Below are 23,053 nucleotides of genomic sequence, written 5' to 3' on the forward strand. Positions count from 1 at the left end.
TAATTTGTGATCGAGATGTGATCTATCCTGGAGAATGTTCCATGCACACTTGAGAAGAAAGTGTAATCTGCTGTTTTTGGATGGAATGTCCTGTAAATATCAATTCTATCTGGTCTATTGTGTCATTTAAAGCTTGTGTTTCCTTATTAATTTTCTGTCTGGATGATCTGTCCATTGGTGTAAGTGAGGTGTTAAAGTCCCTGACTATTATTGTGTTACTGTCGATTTCCTATTTTATAGCTGTTAGCAGTTGCCTTACGTATTGAGGTGCTCTTATATTGGGTGTACATCTATTTATAATTGTTATATCTTCTTCTTGGATTGATCCCTTGATCATTATGTAGTGTCCTTCCTTGTCTCTTGTAATATTCTTTATTTGAAAGTCTATTTTATCTGATATGAGTATTGCTACTCCAGCTTTCTTTTGATTTCCATTTGCATGGAATATCTTTTTCCCTCAGTTTATTTCTAGCAGAGGAAAAAAAGTATATCAACAATTTAGAATTCTGAGACCCAGCCATTTTTAAACCATGGTTAAGAGTCATTCCATTTTAGAAATTGTGTGAATTATTTGCATAGATGTAGTGCCAAGATAAAGATAGACAAATATTTAAGTCTTTATTTACATGGAATACAGTTCTTGTGCATAAAAATATGTTAAAAACCAAAACCATGATCCTTGAATTCAAAAAACATAGTGGGAAGTTTGGAAGAAGAGGGTGGAATATGCCTGGGATAGTTAAGATACAGTAGAGTGAGGAGTTAACATAGCAGCTAAGAGTACACGTTCTGGGGTCCTACTAGTTAGGCTCATGCCTCAATCTACTACTTTCTAGTTCAGTGATCTTGGTAAGTCACTTAATCTCCCAATACTTCTATTTCCTCAGCTTACAAAAAGGCTCTCAGTGGTAAGGATGCTATAGATGTGGAACAAGGGAACAAACATACAACTAATCAGGGCATTTATAATTATTGACACTATTACTATTATAAAATTAATAAAAGTCCTGCATGACTAACAAATTAAATAAATGTTACATAAGTTCTATAGCTTTTTTAAGAGATTAATGTAAATTGGAGTAGTTGAGAATGTCTTCATGAAGCAAATGAAACATAACCTGGAACCAGAAACCCAGATTCATGGAATGAAATGATCCATGAAATGAAATGAAACTAGAGATTATCCACCCTTCGTGGGCAGTAGTAGTGAATACTTGCTTAGTGCTCCCTGTGTGCTGGGTACTTTTCTAAGCACTTTATATATATCTTCATGCATCATCCAATCTTTACAGCAACCTTGTGTACTGTAAACTATTAGTTCCTTTTTTTCAGGTGGGAAGATTGAGGCACAGAGTGGTTAAGTGGATTGTTTCTGATCACACAGCAACCAAGTTGCAGATCTGACTCTAGAGTTTACACCCATAACCACTATCCTATGCTGTTCCAGATAGAGTTTTGTGCCATAGAGTTTTGTGCCAAAACTAAGGTTGGTGAGGGAAAACAATTTGCTCAAGGTGACTAGTAGATAGTGCCCAAGAAGTTAGGCACTTTTTGTGTGATTTCCCTAGTCATGATGGGAGGGCCCATGAGGTGAGATGAAGGCCAGGTGTTAATTTCTCTGAAGAAGGCCTGAGCATTTTCTGTCCTTTGGGGAGCAAGGCAGCAGTATTTGGAGATTAGGTGTGCATTGGATAGTGGGAAGATGAAGTTTGATAGGTCACAGTCAACATTTGTGAGTCAGCAAAAGTCAATCAGGTACATTTGGGATTTATTCCTAAGGACAAACAGGCCAGCCTGGAAATTTCTAAGCATGAAATCAGATGTGGTGTTATTGAGGAAGAGAAAGTGGAGAGAAAAAAACAAAGGCGCATAATATATATATTTTTTGTACATATATTTCAGCATATAAGCACACTGTAGTTAACCATATTTAAAAGAGATACATACTAAGTAATGCACCTGTATCAGAAATGTTATAATTATGTCGGTGGAATCTAATGTGGTAAATTGAAGAAATGTGCAGTGGCTACGAATTTATATGCATGCAGTTGTAAAGGGAGAGGGGAATCAAGCTTAATCTGACTTAATATTTATCCCTATGCACACCCTCAGTTTACAAAGCTTCTATTAACTTCAAAGGAGCGAGGTGGAGAATGCAACCCAGGCCTGTTTGGTTTGTGATCATACACTTGTTTTGCGGGTGGTATCCATGTGTTTCTCCAAAGTTCATCTTTTCTATTTGCACACCCGGAAGGAGAGCCGAGTCCTCTTTCATCTTCTTATTTTTCTAGTTTCTTGGAAATGTCAATTACAAAGGAGGGCTGTATAAATCTTTGTGTGGTTTAAGTGCTAATATAAGCTGCCAAACGTATCAGCTGGCTACAGTATTTGACACACTTAATACTGACTTTACACCTGCAGTTATAGCAGACGCAGTGGTAGAGCTCTGTGTTCTAAAGAATGAGATTATATTTCAGAATACAACATAAAAAAGAAATATAAAGAAATCCATTCTACTCATGAGTTTCCTACATTGTGTTACATCGGTAAAACATTAAACGGCTTGAAAAAACGCTGTTTGTTTTCATTGTCTGTTATCCTCTTTGATCACTAAGCTGTAGAAAAATGATCATTCCTGTATAATTTGTGATCTACAGTAGGCATTATAATATCCATTTATTCACATGGGCTTGCTGTTAACATCTAAGCGTCTCGAGACAAATTTTAAATAGGTGCTTTAGGTTGACACAGCAGTAAATACAGTTTTGACAGTTTTAAAAGAAAGCAGTTAAACATGAGAATACATTGATTGTTTGGATATACCACCTCATTTGAGCATGGAAATCCATTTATATATACCTTACATCTTTAATTTTTAAAATCCACAAGGATTATTAGTAACTAATATTTATTTAAGTGAAATTTATGTGAAAATACAATCCAATGCAGAATTTATTTCCCAGTTAGTGCATTTATATATTATGGATAACATAAAGACTTGCATTGTGCAAAGATTAGTATGATTTGATATGTATCTTGATGTTACCACAAAACGCTTTTCCAAAGTAGAAGTAAAAAGATTTGTAATATACAAACATTGCCTCCATGTTGTGATTTTCTATTTCCAATAACACCTGTACAATACTGCTTCCTAGTTATGCTCTACATTTTATGTTTAATGTGGTAATCTAATTTCCCCTTATTTGCAATTAGCAAGTCAAAGTAAAAAATGTACATTGGAAAGTTGCCATGACACTATTGCTCTGGAGCCAAATTTAGTAACTGGTGAGAAGTCTTGGTTCCTATCAGAGAGGGCTGGTTCCTGAAGGACGAAGCAGAATGATCTTATTACATGGTGTTTTCCCCTGTAATGTAACCTCAAGGATGCACTTGTGGGATCATGCAATAGGAAGGCTCTAGAGTAGCAGAAAAAAGGAACAGACTTCCTTTGAACTAGCAGCTGCGAAGTTACATCAACAACTCTATGAAGTGTAATAAAATTTTGGGGATAATTTTCTACACATTTAAGAAGCCCTTCTGGAATACTATGAATAGGGTGAAAATTAAGGAAATTTCTAAGGTTATCAGTGTGTGTAATTAATGAATAGTTGTATAATACTTGATTTCGTATTTTCAGCTATTCTCATGATTATATATCCCTAGATCATAGCAAGTAAGTCACATATAATTGTAAATTTATATAAATATGTCGAGATAAATTGGGCTGCAGGGTATAAAAATCATTTAAAAAGTTGTATATCCATGGTTAAAGTCTTTCTTAATAACTGTTCATTGTGAAGATTGTGAAAGTGGACAAGAGTAGTCTCTTAAACTCTTTATGTAATACCATAAACTGACTTGGTTCATTTGTGATTCATAACTCCCAACTGTTAAGCCAATTAAAAATTAGAGATGTCTTCCTGTAGAAAAAAAATTAATTTAATCTATAATATAATACATTAAAAAAACTTACATTCAAAGGAAGCAATCTATTTTTTTTAATAAATTTATTTATTTTTGGCTGCGTTCGGTTTTCTTTGCTGTGTGCAGGCTTTCTCTAGTTGCAGCGAGCGGGCTTCTCCTTGCGGTGGCTTCTCTTGTTGCGGAGCATGGGCTCTAGGTGCGTGGGCTTCAGTAGTTGTGGCACGTGGGCTCAGTAGTTGTGGCTTGCAGGCTCTAGAGCACAGGCTCAGTAGTTGTGGCGCACAGGCTTAGTTGCTCCATGGCATGTGGGATCTTTCCAGACCGGGGCTCGAGCCCATGTCCCCTGCACTGGCAGGCGGATTCTTAACCACTGCGCCACCAGGGAAGCCCTGGAAGCAATCTATTAAAAATAAGTATGTTAAGAAATCACAGAAACCACTTAAAAAATGCTAGTGTAATTCTGAAACTCTTCATCCCAATAACAGTTTTCTTGGGATTATATCCTTTAGCTGTGGAAATGCGATTTGTGTATACACTGATTGTTTACATTTGCTTTCTGAAACATTTGCAAAGTAAAATCAGCTCCTTATATCTTATGTGGTATCTCTTGACTGTTTATTTCATGGCCATGTTTAAGCCTATCCAAAGCTCTCTTGGTTGGTTTTCTTTATCATCCTTCAGCTTGTTTGCTTATTTTATTTATGAAGGCTGGGCCTGTGTCAGTAGAGACTTTTTATAGTTATTCTGATATCACTCATGCTATAGAATTTTTACATTAATATTTATTGTTAAGAAATGACAAAAGGGCTTGATTGGCATCTGGAGGTACTGATGGTATTGTCACAGTTTAGGAAGCAAACACTCTACTTAGCTACGAGTGTCATTTTTTAAGAAAATCTTATGAATTTTCATAAGGAAGTTTGGTCAGCAATATTATCTGCTGTATGAAAAATAACGTGCACTTTTCTAAATGTTTCTACATAATAATGACACATTTTTTTCTTCATAAAGGCTATTTTGGGGTTAAAAATGTGGCTCCCAAATCATAGTATTTACTTTTATATTTCATGAATCTCCCTTTTCTTGGAGAGAGTTCTTAATCTGGTACAGTTAAATAACCATTTTTCAAGATGGGCAAAATAGTTTGGATAAAAGCTTTTCTGTAAGAATGGTAATTTCTCATGGAAAATGCTCTAGTGTACATTGAATTAAATATTACAGGGCATATTTAAAGAAAATCCCCAAATTTATTTTGGGGAAGAAATTCTAAAAAGTTTGTACCAAATTAGTAGTTGGTTTAAGTAAGACGTGTTTGTGGGATTTATCCTCATTAGTAGTAACATCTGTAACAATTGAGGCCAAGTGACAGATAATTTCTTTTTTAAGAAGGTGTTTATTGTCAGGAAAATTACAAAGTTTCCTTTGTAATTACTCTTTGTTATTTTGGCAGCCTGTAAAGTTTTATTGGCATTTACTGAAAGGTACTTTTTTTGGCTCTAGCCAGCTGCCTTTCTTTGTGGGGTAAACTTTTCTAGCTCTGGTATTCACAACATATTTTCAACTTTGTCTACCGATGGTGTCTTTTTGAACAAGGAGCCAAGTGGCTAATAATGTCTGAATTGTTCTCAATCATGTTTTCAGGAGAGTGACATCAGAATACTGCAGGTGTACTTCAGCCATTTGAGTGTTGTATCCTACTTATCCGGTGTATCATTTTGGTACTAAAGTGGTCAATTTAAGACCATGCAAATTACAGGCTCTTTCACATACAGCCTGGAGGAAAAGTATGTTGAAATTATGAATCAAAAGTGAGGATTCACTAATTTGAAAGAAAATAGAATCTTTCAAGCAGTACTGGGTCACCAAATCAGAATTGAAAGATTCTTTTCAAGAGGTGAATATTAAAAGAAGTAAAGCCCAAACATTGAAGAAATGGTGCTATAATAGAATTTTGTTAGACTTGGGAGTGTGACATATACGTTTGGAATTTCAGTTGTCTTGGTGGCGGTATTCACTCGGTCGCCCATGTACCATTTCTCTTACCTCTGGGCTTATTTAAAGACTTTTCTAGTTCAAGCCATTACATGTGAGATGAATTCTAAATTTAGAATTACACTGCTCTAGTTCTGAAGACCACCAAATTCATTTAAGCAAGTCTTTGCATCACTAATTACTTATTTCATTGCTTTGAAAATAATACTGGAGAAAGTGGTTATACTTTATTTCACAAAAACTTATTTATTTGACTACTTGTTCTTAGTGAGTAAGACTTACAAATCATAGAAAACTGCTGGTCTTTTTACTAATTATTATTCCAAAGTGATGACAAGGCACGTTAGTAATTGGCAGTCTTCTTTGGCAATGAAATATCATCTTAATTTTGTTTTTTATGTTACTATGGTCTATAGAGTAATTAATGTAAAATTTTAGGTTGGAGCTTCTGTATTTGTGATTTCATAAAAAAGGAAAATTAAAGATTACATTTATCATTTGCTACTTCTAAGTAAAAATATCCTTAGATGCTACTATCTGCCTTGGTTCTTCTCTACTGTCTGTGGTCTACTTTCTTTTTTTTATCAATAGATTTCAAAGAATATATTTACCACCTTTTATCTGAACCACTTGTTAGAAATCTATATAGATAGTTTGCAGAGGGTGGTACTCTGAGGTTTGTTCTGGAGAGCTGGACGAGGGAGTGGGGTGCAGGATAGAAGAAGCCCACCTTTTACATGTCTTTCCTATGGGAAGGACCTGTCTTCGTGGTCACACAGGATCAAGGACAGAGCACTCTTGGTGTCTGGGTGTTCTGCAGGGCCCATCTGTCATGGCCTGCTTCAGAACTTCTTCATGCTAGACTGAGAAACACCAGGTAGTGTTGGCATCTTCCAAGTCAGCTAGGAATAATAATAGATACTGGCCAGCCTTGTCCAAGACAGTATTGTCCATTATTTGAAAGAAATTACAGAATTACAAGGTAGAGAAGTAATAGTAATTGTTGTAACCGTATAGGTCTTAACGAGCATCCATATCAAAGCACAGTGCAACAATTTCCGCAGAAGAGGTATCTTCGGTATTTATCAAGGTCGTAAGTAGGTAACTGATGAAGTAGGGCCGTTTCTGAGGGGTGTGGGTTTGGGTGGACATCTTGATTCAGTACTTCATTTCAGTTTATTAGATCTGTTTCTCAAATAGCTGCAGCTTGTTCAGGTTTGATTCCTGCCAGCTGGATATGAAGTACTCTCTGTTTGGGCTTGCTGTACAGAATCTCTTTCCAAAAAAATAGTGTCGTGCTGCTTTCCATCTACTGGACCAGTAGGGGAAGGAAGATCTGATTTGAAGCCAGTACAGAATGCAAAACTGATTAGATTTGGATTGTTTTTACATTAGGTCTCCTCTTCCCTGTTCTTACCCTTTTCCAGATGGAAGAACCAGTTTCCCACCAGGGCACTTTCTCCTGGCCGTTAAATTGTGAGGGTGAGGATCATTTAGCACCACTACCGCTGAAGTGCTGTTATAGTGGGATTAGGCTTTAAAATTTAGAGGAATGAATCAGCACTGTCTGAGGTCTCTCTAGTTTCAAATTAATGGTGCTTGTGATGCTTTTAAACTAGGAATATACCTTTTTATCTTTTGATTCTGCTGTTTATTTTATCAACATAATAACATTACTTTTCATCATCAGCTAGAAAGAAGGTGGTCCATGAAATGCCTTTTAAAGCATGAAGTGTTTTAAAATGTTAACCATATGTACACCTTTCTAATGTGCATTATGCACTCTCCTTTCTTGAATATAGTAGATGACACCCAATTTTGCCTTTTCTTGGTGATTAAGTCTCATTATGAATTTCAGTGACCACCATTTGCTGAAATCCAGTAATGCCCTCAGGGATTATTGAGGTGCTTAGAGCTGTGTGGCCTCAGAATGTTATGCCCTCTGAATTCTTGCATCAGATGTTTACATTTTTCTTTGACATCAGTAAGCAGGTACTTACACCCAGAGTTACATTTTAGGACTACAAGATTGCTTAGTCTGATGCTTTCGTTTTGGGGATGAGGAACAGAAGCCCAGAGAGGTTGCACACTATGCCCGAGGTCACGCAGCTAGTTAGCCGTGGGGTAGGAACTAGGTACAGATTACTTGACTCCTTATCCAATGCTCATTCTGCCAGGCCACACTGTTTGCTCTTTCCTTTTGTCAAGGTACCTTCCTTATAGATTCTTCTCCATGTGTACATTTTTTGTTCTTAGTGAGTAGTTGACTTGACATACTACTGTGAAGTAGTATGTGTAGTATGTGTGAAGTTTCCATGTGAAATTGGAAACAAGATGAAATAGAAACCATAATATGGTAACACTCTGATGGTTGAAGTCCCATTCCTATCATTGTTCACTTTACTTTCTTGAGTTTCAGTTTATCTTCTGTGAAAGGAAGTGCTTGGGGTAATAATGGTAATAGCTAACGTTTCCTGAGTTCTTACCACGTGCCAGGTACTCTTCAAAGTTCTCCTGTGCATTACCTCATTTAATTCTTATACAAACCCCATGAGGAAGGTCTATGATAAGCCCCATATTACACAGGGAGAAACTGAATCCTGTAGCAGCTACCTAGTTGACCAAAAGTCCTTAAGCTAGTAAGTAGCAAGCCAAATTTCATCTCCACGCTCTTAGCCACTGCTGTTATGTTTCTGGATGATCTGCGTGTTCTCTTTTAGCTGTCATGTGTAAATATTCTGGGTTTGAATCATAACAATGCCAATAGCTAATATTATTGAGCACTTACGTACTTTACACGTAGCGTCCCATTTAATCTTAACAGCAACTCCACAAGGCAGGTGCTATTATCATGCCCATTTTATAGAAGAGGAAAGTGAAGTACACAGAGGCTTGCCCAGTCTTACAACTGGTAAGTAACAGTGGCAAAATTTGAAACCAGGCAGATGTAAGTACTTGTTACCTTCACTGCTCTGCCCTATTGCCTGAGAACGAGTACTTGAGTACCTAAGCCAGAGCATGTTATGAGTTTTGTAATAGTTATTTTTGCTGATTAGAGTAATGTGTGTGTGTGTGTGTCTGAGCACATGCACATCCACATGTGGAAACACACTGACTAATGATTTCTTAGCTGTGTGTTTGATGAGGTGTAGAAAACTCTCATGCCAAGCATAGAAATGAGGGAAGTGAATTTAGTGCCAGAGAGAATGGGGTGTGGAGAGGTAGCGATGGTGGGAACTGTGACAAATAGGAAAACACGGGTTGTGGCCAAAGGGGAAGCTGATATAGGGCTCAGTCAACTGCTGGCCTATTTTTCAGGCTGGAAAGTGGATTCAGTGTTGCTGGATATTGTGTTTTTTTCTAGAGAAGCCAGAATTTTGGATTTTTAAACCAGAAAAAGATTTTAAAGCTGATTTTTAAATGATCACAAGGAATTGAAATTATTTGAAGCCACTACGTGAATCAAACAGAAACATTGGCAACCTCTGGTTTAGACCATCAGGACTGGTAGATAAGTGACCTTCAGATGAGTCAGAGTTGGTTGCATCTCGCTATCACCACTAGCTTTCGAAGAGGGAGGGTTCCAAATCCAGAATACTTGTCCATTCTATTCTGTCTATTAAGATGACATAATGGTAGTCTGCGGTGTAGAGAAAGTTGAATTATGAAGTGTACTTTTAAGAAATAACTTTCTTGCGTAAGGCTTTACTCTGTAGATTGTAAGGATTCCTGGCTTCTGATTTTGGCTCTGTCCTCAGCACTGGTTTCCACGTCTGTAGACACCACACCAGATTCTGGATGGGGCTGCAGGGTGCAGGATGACCTCTGGGACTTTTTCAAGCTCCATCCCCTCTTTTGTTCGGGTATGTACACCCCTGGCAGGACCATTCAGGAATCCCTGCAATGGAGCATGCAGTCCCTGTTACTGATAGGAGGAGTTTGGTATTAGGAAAAAAAGTTTGATACGCCCTTCTGAGAAAGGTGTGGCTTCACTGAGATTCAGTTCTGGTTTCCAGACTGCCCAGGAAGTTCCTTGCATGTGCTGAACATTTACTTCTGGGAGCAATGCAGGGGCAGTTTGATGACTGTTTGCCTTCCTCCAATTAGTGTAGCTCCTCTTGTTTATATTTTTACCCATAGGGCATCCACTTATGATTCCTTTAGCACAGAGGTTTCTGAGTACGAACACCGGCTCAATCGCTAAAACTTGATCATATCTAATGTTTTCAATTTTAAAATTCTGAGATTGATAACAAGAGGTGAGAGTCTCCCTTACTTTACCTTTGTGATTACTACAAAGCAGCATTCTATGTGTTGCCAAAATAACATCAAAGGACCAACTAGGTATGGAATCTATCCCCACTGATAATATTCCTTTAAAAAACATTGTATCATCTTTTTGATAACTGCTTTACTCATAGAATATTCTTTCAGAAAAAATATATATCACATTGCTGTGCAGTGGTCTAAATTTTTGTCTTGGAAATATTATAGGTGAATCTATTTCCAGATGCTGCAAATAATGGAAAATCATGGAAAGTGGAATCAGGGTCTCTGTCCTTAAATGTGTTTCAGTTTGCATTTTGATAGCAGTTTAGAAATGTTATCGCTTGTTTTGTCACACACATAATTCACATCTTTCTTCAGGCACTGTAAACAAGAGAAATGGTTTAATGGCCCCATAGAGGCACTCTGCTGATAGCTGAGATTAGGCCCTTTAGTAATGGATGTCGGTGTGTGTATGTGTGAGTGGTATGTGTACACAGTGGGGGTGGGGAGGGCTTGGAAGAAGTAAATGTACTGGAAAAGAATCTTTGAGAGGCTCAGATGCAGCAGAAGTACCTGCCGATTTTCTGTAAGACTTGGAAGATGGATTTACAGTGTGTGACACTATTGTCTTTATTTGTACACAAGCCTTCCCCTTTGCTTCTGGAATTTAACCCGGTACTAATTGAGGTCATTGCCACCCATTTATCACCTGAAATTGAAGTGATGTTAACTTAAAGTGAATGCTTTTCATCTAGTGAGTGTATTCCCAACTATATATATTTGTATAAAAGGCTACATGCATTTTTCATGCCGTGCTTGTATCTGGTCTTAAATAACCTAATTTATGTATACCATTTACTTTTTCCCCTCTTTACAGAGTTTTTTTTAATTTGCTGCTATAGCCAAGTGAAATTATTTTACAAACACTTTTGTGTCCACAGAATGATTTGTTTTGACTTCCTCAGCTATATTTTGTAGACAAGAGTAAAAAACTCTCTGCATTATACATAACCATGGTCTAAGTAAATGCCTTGAAATACCTCAAAACACATAAATTTCTAGTGTTTTAGAGCCTCAATATGATGTCATTTTTTCACCATCTTTTTTGTGTATACCCCTTTAAATTGGCTACACAGCCAGAGTAAACACAGGGTTAGTGAAGCAGAATTAAATATCTGTTGTTAACTAATTTAGCTGTTCCCTATCACTAGCAGGGGTCACTGTGCCAGATCTTTCTCCTTTCTCATTGCAGACCATAATCTAGACTAGGGATCAGCAGACATTTTTTTCTGTGAAGGGTCAGATAGTAAATATTTTAGGCTTTGTGGGTCAAAGTGTTTCTGTCACAAATATCCCATTGTTACTCAAAGTAGTCCTAGACTCTACCTAAATGAATGGGTAGAACGGTGTTCCAATAAAACTTTATTTACCAAAACAGGTGGGAAGCTGGATTTGACCCATGGGCTGCAATTTGCTAACCCCTGTACTAGAATACTGTACAGCAGACTATTCTAAAACAGACTTTTTGAGCAGACCAGAAATCGCAACATCAAACTCAGGAGATTCTCATCAAGGCTCTAAATTCCCAGCTAATATTGACTCAAAAACTAGAGATGTGATTCAAAGACATAGTTTTGTTCACAGAAGAAGTAGTTAAAAATCTGATGTGCTTCTCTTTGCAGGATAATTGTTTTGTACTCACAGAAATTACTGCTCTATTTCACTCTTAGGATAAGAGTTGGGAGGAAAGCAGAGTGAAAGGTCAGAGCTAAGACAATTTATCACTGTATTTACGTTCACTGTCCACATAGAGAAGGGGACCCATCACTTGTGACATTTTGGTTATCAGAATCAAGGGGAAGCTTTAGATGTTGGATAGCAATGTTTTTCCTTCAGTGGAATATGACTGGTGTGAATTTTTAAATGCCTTTGGCCACAGCAATAAATTGAAAGAAGGCAGAATGCCTAAAAGCAAGCATGAATGCTCTAAGTGTTTTCATTTAGATACAAGTGCCAGAATATATTATTAAGGTCATGTATACAGAAATATGCATAGCATACACATGAATTGATCAAACTTAAAGAAGACTGGCTAATATATTTATTAGAACTTTTCTTTAAAAAAACAACTAAATAAAGCTCTAATTGGACTTCTGTGAGCTCTTGATGGTTAGGACTGTGCCTTACTGTTCAGCTTCTTCTATAGCTCCACATTCCCTGCCCCTTAGCAACTGGCATAATGTCTGGGCTGTAGTAAATGAATGAATTAATGAAGAAGTAAATGGATAAAGAAACATCTGATATAATGTTGTAGTGGTGCTCATGCATGAAGGAGATCTTAAATGTGCTCATTCAAAAATATATTTGAATTGTATGCTCAAGTGTTCAAGAGTTGCTGCCCAAAGCCCATGGCTTTAATTCCTAGGCTGTTATAAGTTAGCCCTAGGTCTTTAGTTGGACATGAAGCTTAGCTTCTTCATGCCTTTAAAAATTCTTTTTGCAAACTTGGAATGCTAATGTCCTCATCTTGAATGATGAGAATCGAGAGTTGGTGAAGGTTCTTTGAAAACTTTATAATACTATGTAAATTTGAGTCTTTTTTAAAAAAAAAACATTATAGCTGGTGTTTTCTAGCACTATTCCAAACTCAACCAGAGTTCAGTATGTTAACACCTACAGTTTAGCATATGATCTTTCTTAAATTTATCTCATGTTCACTATAGAAATATAAACAGAAACTCAACTCATAAGTTTCATTGTTTATTCTCTGGACTAACATGAACCAGTAAGTCATAACATGGTCTGTTTTCAATTTAGTGGTGCCAAAAAATACTCCAGGGTCAGGATTGTTTAGGAAATTATTCTCCTATGAGCAAATTTTTAAATTCATTATCTCCATCTCTAATATTATAGGTGTTCACATATGACTTATATGTCTACCCTGAGCCAAAGACTTGGTTGTATACCAGCATTGTTGCATTTGTAAAGCCAAGGGCATTTCTGTGCTCCAGGAGAATGATGACAGCAAGAGTGGGCCTCTGGTCAAAAATGTGGGCAGAAAAAAATGGAAGCCAAGATGATGCCTCATAGTTCATAGTTCTAAAATGAAAACAGTCACTAATCTAACAAATACTTTACAATGAATACCATAAACCCAAGTAAACTGTGTGAATTAAGAAGTGGTTAAGTTTATTTTGGAAGTGCATTTTTTAAAGTCCTGGTACTTTGGAGCACTTACATTTAACCATTAGAGGAACTCAGTCATTGTAAGTCAGCCTTAAGATGTGGTTTTAAAGGTCAAGCCTCCATCAAAGAAAAAATGCAAGATGCATCTCTTGAGAGTTCTCTTGGCTTCTCCTCCTAAAAATCTGATTGTCCAGAGGAGTTGAAGGTCATAAGTTTGCATGGAAACGTGTTTGAGGAAGATAGCAGATTTCATAGATAAATGATCTGAACTGTTTGAAGTCAGGGATAAGGATATAATATAATATCATTGGGAACCATCACTTCTTTGTAAATGAAATGAAGGAGTTAACTCACTTGATTTGATACACTTGAAGAAGGAAGGATTCACTTTAATTAAAACTACAAACAATGCCGATGCCTGTAGCCCTGGTTCCAGAGCCAGCCAGGACAGTACAGTAAGCGAGATGAAATGTACCTAAGCAGCCTCGGCAGCAGGCTGGAGCCATGTTCAGCGAAAGTAATTTAATTAGTGTTGATCATGACTCCAGATGATGGTGATTTGATAAGGAATAATTTAGTACTTAACAGCCTTTTACATGCACCAACTCCTTGTGGGAAGGTAAAGCAAATTGCACAAAATGAATGTGCTGCTTCCACTTGTGACTGTGCCAGTGAGCTGGAAAACTGCCTGTTCACAGACGCTCAGGCTCTCAGCCCTGTGATGAAATACCCAACACGGTCTCAGCTCAGCCCTCTCTGGTGGGAGTCTCTGTACTACCCTTACTGAAGAATAATAAATAACAGAAGTCATTTTTATGATCTAAAATCTCGAGGAAGCAGAAAAGTGAAAATGAGGAAAATAAAGGAGCTCTGGTTCTTGTGCAAAAGGTTGACGATCTTAGGTTGGCTTCTTTTTTCCCCTCAACACAGCAATTAAAAAAAAAATCCTAGCATTTGGCTTACGATTAGAAAAAAAAAGTCATGATTCCAAGGGCACACAGTGATTAAGAGGCCCACACACGGAGAGAGTAGGGGAGCCCTAAACTTCTTGGAGAACCTGTGAGAATCCTTGAGCGTTGGCATCTAACAAAAAGGAAGACATGGTTAGTTTTTTTAAAAACGTCTTTTCAAGTACTGGACCTGTTTCAGTGCAGCACACACTGGATCCAGGTGTTGCCACGCATCATAGTGGATTTGAAATTTGCCCGGTAATGAGAGTCACCTAGAAAATTTTATAAGATACAGACTCCTGATCTATATACCAGCTTTAGTGAGTCAGTTTCTGGGAACAGGGTATGAGTTGGCTAGGGCTGCCATAACAAGGTACCACAAACTGGGTGGCTTAAAAAGTGGAAATTTATTGTCTCACAGCTGGAGGCTAGAAGTCTGAGATGAAAGTGTTGGCAGGGTTCTGAGGGCTGTGAGAGAGAATCTATTCTATGCCTCTCCCCTAGATTGTGATGGCTTGCAGGTAATTTTTGGTGATTCTTGGCTTGTAGAAGCTTCACTCTAATCTCTGCCTTAATCTTCACATGGCGTTCTGTGTGTCTCAGTGTCCTAATTCCCCTTTTGTACAAGGACACCAGTAATACTAGATTAGATCCCACCCTAATGACCCTATCTTAACTAATTTTCCAAATGTCACATTCTGAGGTGGGGTTAGGACTTCAGGATAAAATTTGGAGGGGACACAACTGAACCTGTAACATATGGAGTATGGGAATGCCTGTCTGAAATTTTTTCAAAATTTCCCTCGGTAATCTGATGATTGGCCAAATTTGGGGGTCCCCTGTTTAGGGATCTACTTGCCTCTGATAGCACTTTGGGAATCCTTATGTTCTTTCTTCTAAAGTCACTTTGGGAAACTCATGGGGCCAGTCTGAAAGCCCTAGAGCTCCAGATGGTGTATCTACAAGGATGGGTCATGCCTTTTGCTTCTAGGTTGATATTAATGGACATTTTGATAGGAGGCTACTGTCCTGCTAGCAACCATTCCCAATGGTACCCCAGACTTGTCATTCCTCCCGTGAGTCATCTGGAATTATTTATTATGTGAAGTTGAAGCACATTATCAGATGTCTCTGCTGGAAGAGGAGGCCACCAGACATTTTCAAACATCTTAATTTGTATAGCATTGCTTGATGCTTCTCATACTTTTAAATCTTTTTATGGAGCTACACATTCATTACAATGCAAAAATCTTAAGTGTATAACTTGATGAACTTTACATAGGTATATACTCATATACACACCGCCAAGAACAAGATATAAAATATTTACAGCTCTGTAGTAGGTTACTAGTGCCCTTTCTCAGTCATTAACACTCCCATCCACCAACAGAAGGAGATTCTTTCACTATCCATTAGTTTGGTCTGTACTTGAAATTCATATACTTTTGTGTTTGTCGTCTTTTACTCAATTTACCATCTGTGAGACCATCCACGTTTCTGCATGTGTCATCAATGTGTTCCTTGTTAATTCTTGTGGAATATTCCATTGTATGAATAAGCCACAATTTACTTAGCCATTTTTCTGCTAATGAACATTGGAATTTTTCCAGTTTTTGGTATTGTGAATAAAGCTGCTATGAACATGTACTTTGGTAAACATATTCAATCCTTTCTCCTTGATATCTACCTAAGAGTATAGTTACTGGATCATAGGGGAGATTTATATGGAGACTTGGTAGATACTTCAAAAAGTTTTCCAAAGGGTTTTTGTCAGTTTATACTCTTAGCAGCATATATAAGCAGTTCTTATTGCTTTAAGTCTTCTTCATATCTTGGTAATGCCAGTCTTTTTCAGTTTAGCCATTCTAGTGGGTGTATAGTGAAAACCTCATGTGATTTTATTTGCAGTTTCCTGATGAGTAAAGATGCTGAATACTTTTTCATATATGCTTGCTTTGTTGTTCATTTGTTTGTCATTTGGGTATCTTCTTTTATGAACTGCCCGTTTGAGTCTTTTGCCCGTTTTAATTGGGTCTCTTGTTTTCTTTTATTAATTTGTAGCAATTCTTATTATGTTGAATATGATTTCTTTGTCAGATCTTTCTATAGCAAGTATCGTCTTGGTGTCTGTAACTTAGTGTCTTGATGAAGAGAAGTTCTTAATTTCAATGAAGCCTAATTCGTAGATTATTTTCTTTTATGGTTAATGCCTTTTGCATCCTGCTTACTAATCTTTTCCTACACTATGGTCCCAAAGACTTTTAAAATATAGTAATGTTGAATATGGCAGTCTCTGGTATGTTTGATACTTTGATAAATATGATAAACTTTGCATCATACTGGCAATTTATTAGCTTTTAAGTTCTTATCCATTTTCGTTCATATAATTTAGATCTCATCTCTCAGGTATAATGATTTGTTACTTAGTTGAATGGCAAAGTGAGTTCCTTTGATGTTGCTACTCCTTTTTCTTAGGAAAATATAAAACCTACTACTTAATCTAAAGTGCTGAACTAGGGTATACACATTTTGTTGTATATGTTCAAGTAAGTAATAAACAGTGGAAAACTATTTGTTAAGAAAGCAACAAATGCATGGTTAAGATATTACAAGATTGCATCATACAATATTTGTCATTCTAAGAAGTAGCACACACACACACAGAGGGAGAGAATTTTCTTATAGAATACTACTTTAAATCTTTTGTGATTTTTTTCCCACATTTTAAAAACATTTCATCTTGCAAATTCAGGCAAAAGTAAAGAAAATAATGTAGTGAACTCCCACCTATCCATCAGTCAGCTTTTAACATTTATCAACATTTTTCTATTTGATTCTTCCCTCATACATTTTTTTCTAGAGTATTTTAAAGAAAATCCCAGAGCTTATTTTTTATCTGTAAATATTTTATGAAGCTTTAGCTTTAAACCTTTCTTTTTGGTACAACTGCCAATTTCATTATCACATCCAACAAAATTAACAATAATTTCTTAAACATCTAATACCTAGTCCACATTGAAATATCTTATTTGTTGGAAAGGTGTCTCTTTCAGTTGGTTTGTTCAAGTCAGAATCCAAACAAGTCCTCATGTTACAATTGATTCTTGAGGTTCTTAAGCCTCTTCTATCTTAACATTTTATAAATTATAACTTTCTGACTTGGTAAAGTTAATGAACATACGTACCCTTTGCATATGAAGAGACATGTAATTTCCCCTTTGTTTCTATTCCTCTAACTCTCTACTTTGAGTGGGTATATTAAACACACATTAAATTAGAAAAAAATACTTTGAAATAGACCACTCAGCAAAATAATTGTATTATTATTTATTAAATTTTCCTTAGACAACTAATTTAGATGAAATTTGTTTACTTCTGTGGCACATTTGTTTTCTACAGTGTTTCAGATGTCTCTTGAGTACCACTGAACATTTTTGTCAAAATTATGTGCTTATATAAACAATTAGCATTTATTTTCCTGGAGCTTGGTAGCTCTTGATATCAATTTCTTATACTAAAATTATATATGACATTCAAGTTAGTACAGGTTCGTAATGCTGCAGTATCATAATCAAGATTGAATGGTATCATAAGCCACAAAGTTTCTCTTGTAATATCTTCCTTTATAGTATATACACTTAATATTTTGTTTTAATCCCAGGTTTTATAGGACTTGGAGTAACTATCCACAGTCTGTCCTTCTTGTGTTTATCCTTGATAATTCATACCTGTGAAAATTGTATGAAAATAAAATTCATTCTCATGTCTATTTTCCCCTTATCTTTTTATTCATTTTCCATTTATACTAAAACTTCAATTATTCTGAGGATCTCTAATATGCATTTGTTCAGTTTCATATAGAAGAATAAAAATAGATAATCTTATTTATTTATTGGTTTGAAAGCTATGATTCCACTCCAAATACACATATTTCTTCATATTTTATGATATTGTCTTTATAGTATATTGAACAGTAATGACATATGACACTAAGTCATATGAAAAAGGAGGAAACATCATTTCATATAGAATAATTGTTTTATGGTAGATTATATATGAAAAATAACTTTAACATATTTCTCACAATGTATCTTCACACTTCTGGTGAGTAGTTAGGCAAATAGTTTTATCTGTATTTTTATATATGAGCGCTGGTCTAAAAAGAGGTCGAATTTTTTGTCCTTTTGTCCAAAGTATCATTAGTTAACCTGAGAACTGCATGCATCTGGATTTTCTTTCTCATAGTCCAGTTGTTATTCCATTAAACCATTACTATTGGTACATTTGAGACGTTTTCCTTTCAATAATACTTAAAATTATGTTCCTGTCTTCAGTTAATTTTTGGATAATCAGTTGTATTTTTTCTGCTTTAGTCATTGGAAACCTTTCTGAAATGTTTTCAAGCTTACTTTCTGAAAACTTCTAGTATTGTCAATATCAGCTAAGCCAATTACAAGTAGTCATCTGACTTTAAGTAATGAGAGAGAGTTTAAGCATGCATTTCGTTATGTGATAAAAGCAAACAACGAGTATATGGAGATTCTACAGAATCTTTTCTTGCATGAAATTCATCCAATGTGACTTTTCTTATGTATGAAAGTTAATACGAAATGTTAGTGACATTTTAACCAAGAGGAGTAGAACAGATTAGTGTACTTAATTCCTAACTGTATTTCATTTTTGTGGGTATTTGTGTTTTGTTTTCTAGTGGCTTTTCATGGCCTCCCACTGAAAATCAAGAAAGAACCCCACAGTCCATGTTCAGAACTTGGCTCTGCCTGCAGTCAAGAACAGCCCTTTAAATTCAGCTATGGAGAAAAGTGCCTGTACAATGTCAGGTAAAGCAATCAGGTGTATAGAGAAGGCCTGATGGTTCTTATTGAAACACGATTCCAGCATAATATAAAGTCTCAAGTCATATTTTATGAGTTACACCTGCAGCATCTAACAAGCTAATTAGGTTATGTGTTTAGCAGAACTCGGAAGGACCATTTACTGTCTGATTGCATACCTTCAGAATTATTTTAATTAAAGGTCAAGTCAGAGACCTATCTTTTTTTTGGGGGGGGTCTTTGTTGCTGTGTGTGGGCTTTCTCTAGTTGCGGCGAGGGGGGCTACCCTTCGTTGGGTTGTGCAGGCTTCTCATTGCAGTGGCTTCTTGTTGCGGAGCACAGGCTCTAGGCGCGCAGGCTTCAGTAGTTGTGGCATGTGGGCTCAGTAGTTGTGGCTCACGGACTCTAGAACGCAGGCTCAGTAGTTGTGGCACACGGGCTTAGTTGTTCCTCGGCATGTGGGATCTTCCCAGACCAGGGCTTGAATCCATGTCCCCTGCATTGGCAGGCGGATTCTTAACCACCGCACCATCAGGGAAGCCCCCAGAATCATTTTAAAGCAGTCATTTTTATCCAAATCATGAGTTGCCTTTCCACTGTAGTGATGCACTATGGGATTGAAAAGAGGGTCTGGGGACATCCCTGGCCGTCCAGTGGTGAAGAATCCGTACTTCCACTGCAAGGGGCACTGGTTCAATCCCTGGTCGGAGAACTAAGATCCTACATGCTGTGCGGTGTGCCCAAATAAATAAATAAACAAGTAAAAGAGAAAGGTGCTTCCTGTGTCTATCTTCACTTAAAAAAAAAAGAGAGAGAGAGAGGTTCTTACTTTGCATGCATGAATAGCTGCTGAAAGTTCTCATTAGAAAGAAAGCATTATGCACTTTAGATAGAGTGTGTAGGAAAAAATGAACCATTTGGCAGGTCTAAGCAGTACATTAGTTATCTGACAGGTTTTGCAGATGATCTATAAGATGCATTCATGGACAATTGCAGTAAAGTTAGAATTTTATAAGGCTTAGCAGAGGCTATTATCTATTAAAAAGCCAGTTGTTCCTTCAGATGATAATAAAGGGTGGAGCAGTAGAAGTGCATTGTTCATTTGTTGGAAAATTTGATAACATGTATGTTCATTAAAAACCCTTCATAGTAAATTGCATTCTGCTGCTTTTCATGTCGGCCTCTAATTGCGTACGGAAAAATTCGGCTCTGTATATTGTATGTTATTACTCTCAATTATAGTAGAGATGTACATAGTTCTTTAAAGGAGTTAGTTTAGAAACTTATAAAAATGATTACAAATATTTGTGGTCTTATAAATTATGTTGATTCAAGTTCATAATACATTATCATCCAAAGGAGTCTTCTATTTCCTCAGATTTTTTTTACATATATTCTTTTTTCTTTCTGTGGAGTAATTTTTTCTCCTTTTTTTAAAATTGAAGTATAGTTGATGTACAATATTATATAAGATAGAGGTGTACAAGATAGTGATTCACAACATTTAAAGTTATACTCCATTTATAGTTATTATAAAATATTGGCTATATTCCCTGTGTTGTACAGTATATCCTTGTAGCTTATTTTATGCCTAGTAGTTTGTACCTCTTAATCTTCTACCCCTGTGTTGCCGCTCTCAACTTCACTCTCCCCACTGGTAACCACTCGTTTGTTCTTTATATCTGTGAGTCTGCTTCTTTTTTGTTATATTCACTAGTTTGTTGTCCAAGATATTTAAGATTTGAGAAACTTCGATTTGTGCAGTTTCACAGTACCTGACCAGTGCTTGGACATTCTATTACTATTTGTTCTTGCCAACTTGTCTTTTATATCTGCTTTTCTAGGAGGTTCACCAGAGCCTGAAATGATGAGGCAGTTCAATTGCACTGCAAAGCTTTTATAAAACAGATCTCTTGTAGAAGCCAACTATTAAAACATACTGAGTTCAGATAAAACAATATTGATCAATCTGAGTTTTATTTTTATCGTTTTTTAATTTTTGCATTTTCTTCTTAAGAGTACTGTGTATTCTCAGAGTAATTATTTAACATATGGAGGAATTTTTAATTAATAAACCAAATAGGTATAGAATTGCCATTGCATTTTAGCATTGATCAGAAGTGTGACTATGAAATAATTGCTGCTTTATGGACTTAGAAAGAAGAAAGACATATCTGACTTTCATAAATTAATGGTAGAAGAATTACCTGAATATTTTGAGGTTCTTCTTGGGGACCAATAATTCCCACAGTGATATATGGATTAAATTTTGTTATTTCCATTTTTATACAAACAGTGTAACTCAATACAGCATTTCATAAGGGAAAAAAGTAATATTCTAGGGCAGGAGATGTATCATTTTTTCTTTTTATGTGGGAATGAGACAGGTGAACCATTTTATAAAAGAAGTGGGTTCACATTCAGAAATATTGGTAAGGGAAATAGGTAGAACCAAACATAATATGAGTTCCACTGACTGCTTTAAAGCAAGAAAGACTTATGCAGCACATACTCCTTCACTTCTATAAAGTATTTTTGCACTTGGATGTTATTCTGTTGTATATAGATGGTGCAACAGGGTAAATTATTACATGTCAGGTTTTTTTTAAGTTTCTTTTTTAAAGAAAAACATATATTAATGAATGCTTTTTATTTTAAAATGAAATACAGTATTTTAATCTAGAACATCTTTTTTTGTTCAGAAATTTAAGTACAATTTGTTTTCAATAAAATATTTTTTAGATTACAAAAATTAGTTAAATCATATTCCTGAGAGCTACGCTAAAGAAAGCAACTTAAATTCATAATGTATATAAAAACAAGCTTACTCATTTTATTATTTTGTAATTGTGTTCAGAAGTTAGACGATGATAACAGGATTTTACTCTTAAGAACATTATTTTGTACCTATTCTTATACTCCAAGAACGTTTAAAGATATCAGAGACATAAATCTTTATTAATTTGCCTCATAATCCTTTATTATCCTATGTGAGGAAATTAATGCCAGGCTTCATTTATTTTACATTCAAAAAATGACAATAAGGCAAAAACATGGCCTTCTTAGAGTTCTACCACAAATAAAGGCGAACCAGGTATGATCCGCATCTCGTTAAACTGATGTGAGTTCTTATTCTAAAATCTTATGTAATATAGAAGGATTATAATATCAGAAATATTTAATGATCTAGAAAAGATCTATGAAACTTGCTTAAGGAGACATATCAAGAGTAGATGGAAATGATATGCCACTGCTTTCATTGACAGAGATGTTCCTTATACTGTGTTGTTTGTATATATATTAAAAATAGATGTTTTATATTTATGCTGTTACCAAGTTATTCATTCATTATCCTATTTTCTTTTTAAGTGTGTGTGACAGTTTCAAAGATTACATGTTCTAGAGCTGTGGAAACCAAAAAACATGCAATACCAACTTCCTTAAGACTTAAGCCTAAAATATTTTTTCTTCCCTTGGGTTGGGGGAAAAAAAAAGTTTTAATTGCTCCCAAGAAGCACATGTTCTCTTTTCTTTCATTCCTTGGGTAGTGCCTATGATCAGAAGCCACAAGTGGGAATGAGGCCCTCCAACCCCCCAACACCATCCAGCACCCCAGTGTCCCCCCTGCACCATGCGTCTCCCAACTCAGCTCACACTTCGAAACCTGACCGCGCCTTCCCAGCTCACCTCCCTCCGTCGCAGCCCATTCAAGACAGCAGCTACCCCATGGACCACAGGTAACTGCAAGTACCATTTAAAAATTTTTTTTGGTTGGAGTATAGTTGATTTACAATGTTGTGTTAGTTTCTGCTGTACAGCAAAGTGGTTAAGTTATACACATACATATATCCACTGTTTTTTTAGATTCTTTCCCATATAGGCCATTACAGAGTACTGGGT

The 23,053-nt window shown here is 36.2% G+C and overlaps 1 protein-coding gene across 5 annotated transcripts in view; it reads left to right on the forward strand.

Moving 5' to 3' along the window:
- ETV1 (ETS variant transcription factor 1) overlaps window positions 1-23,053 on the forward strand; it is a 95,183-nt gene that overhangs the window by 31,799 nt on the left and 40,331 nt on the right. For all 5 annotated transcript variants that reach the window (XM_082632769.1, XM_082632767.1, XM_082632771.1 and 2 more), the window contains 2 exons: window positions 19,030-19,159; window positions 22,702-22,890. In XM_082632769.1, coding sequence (XP_082488895.1) covers window positions 19,030-19,159; window positions 22,702-22,890 — 319 coding nt within the window. The remainder of the gene's footprint in view (window positions 1-19,029; window positions 19,160-22,701; window positions 22,891-23,053) is intronic.

This window comes from Mesoplodon mirus (assembly GCF_964341445.2).
Source record: "Mesoplodon mirus genome assembly, chromosome: 9".
NCBI lineage: Eukaryota > Metazoa > Chordata > Mammalia > Artiodactyla > Ziphiidae > Mesoplodon > Mesoplodon mirus.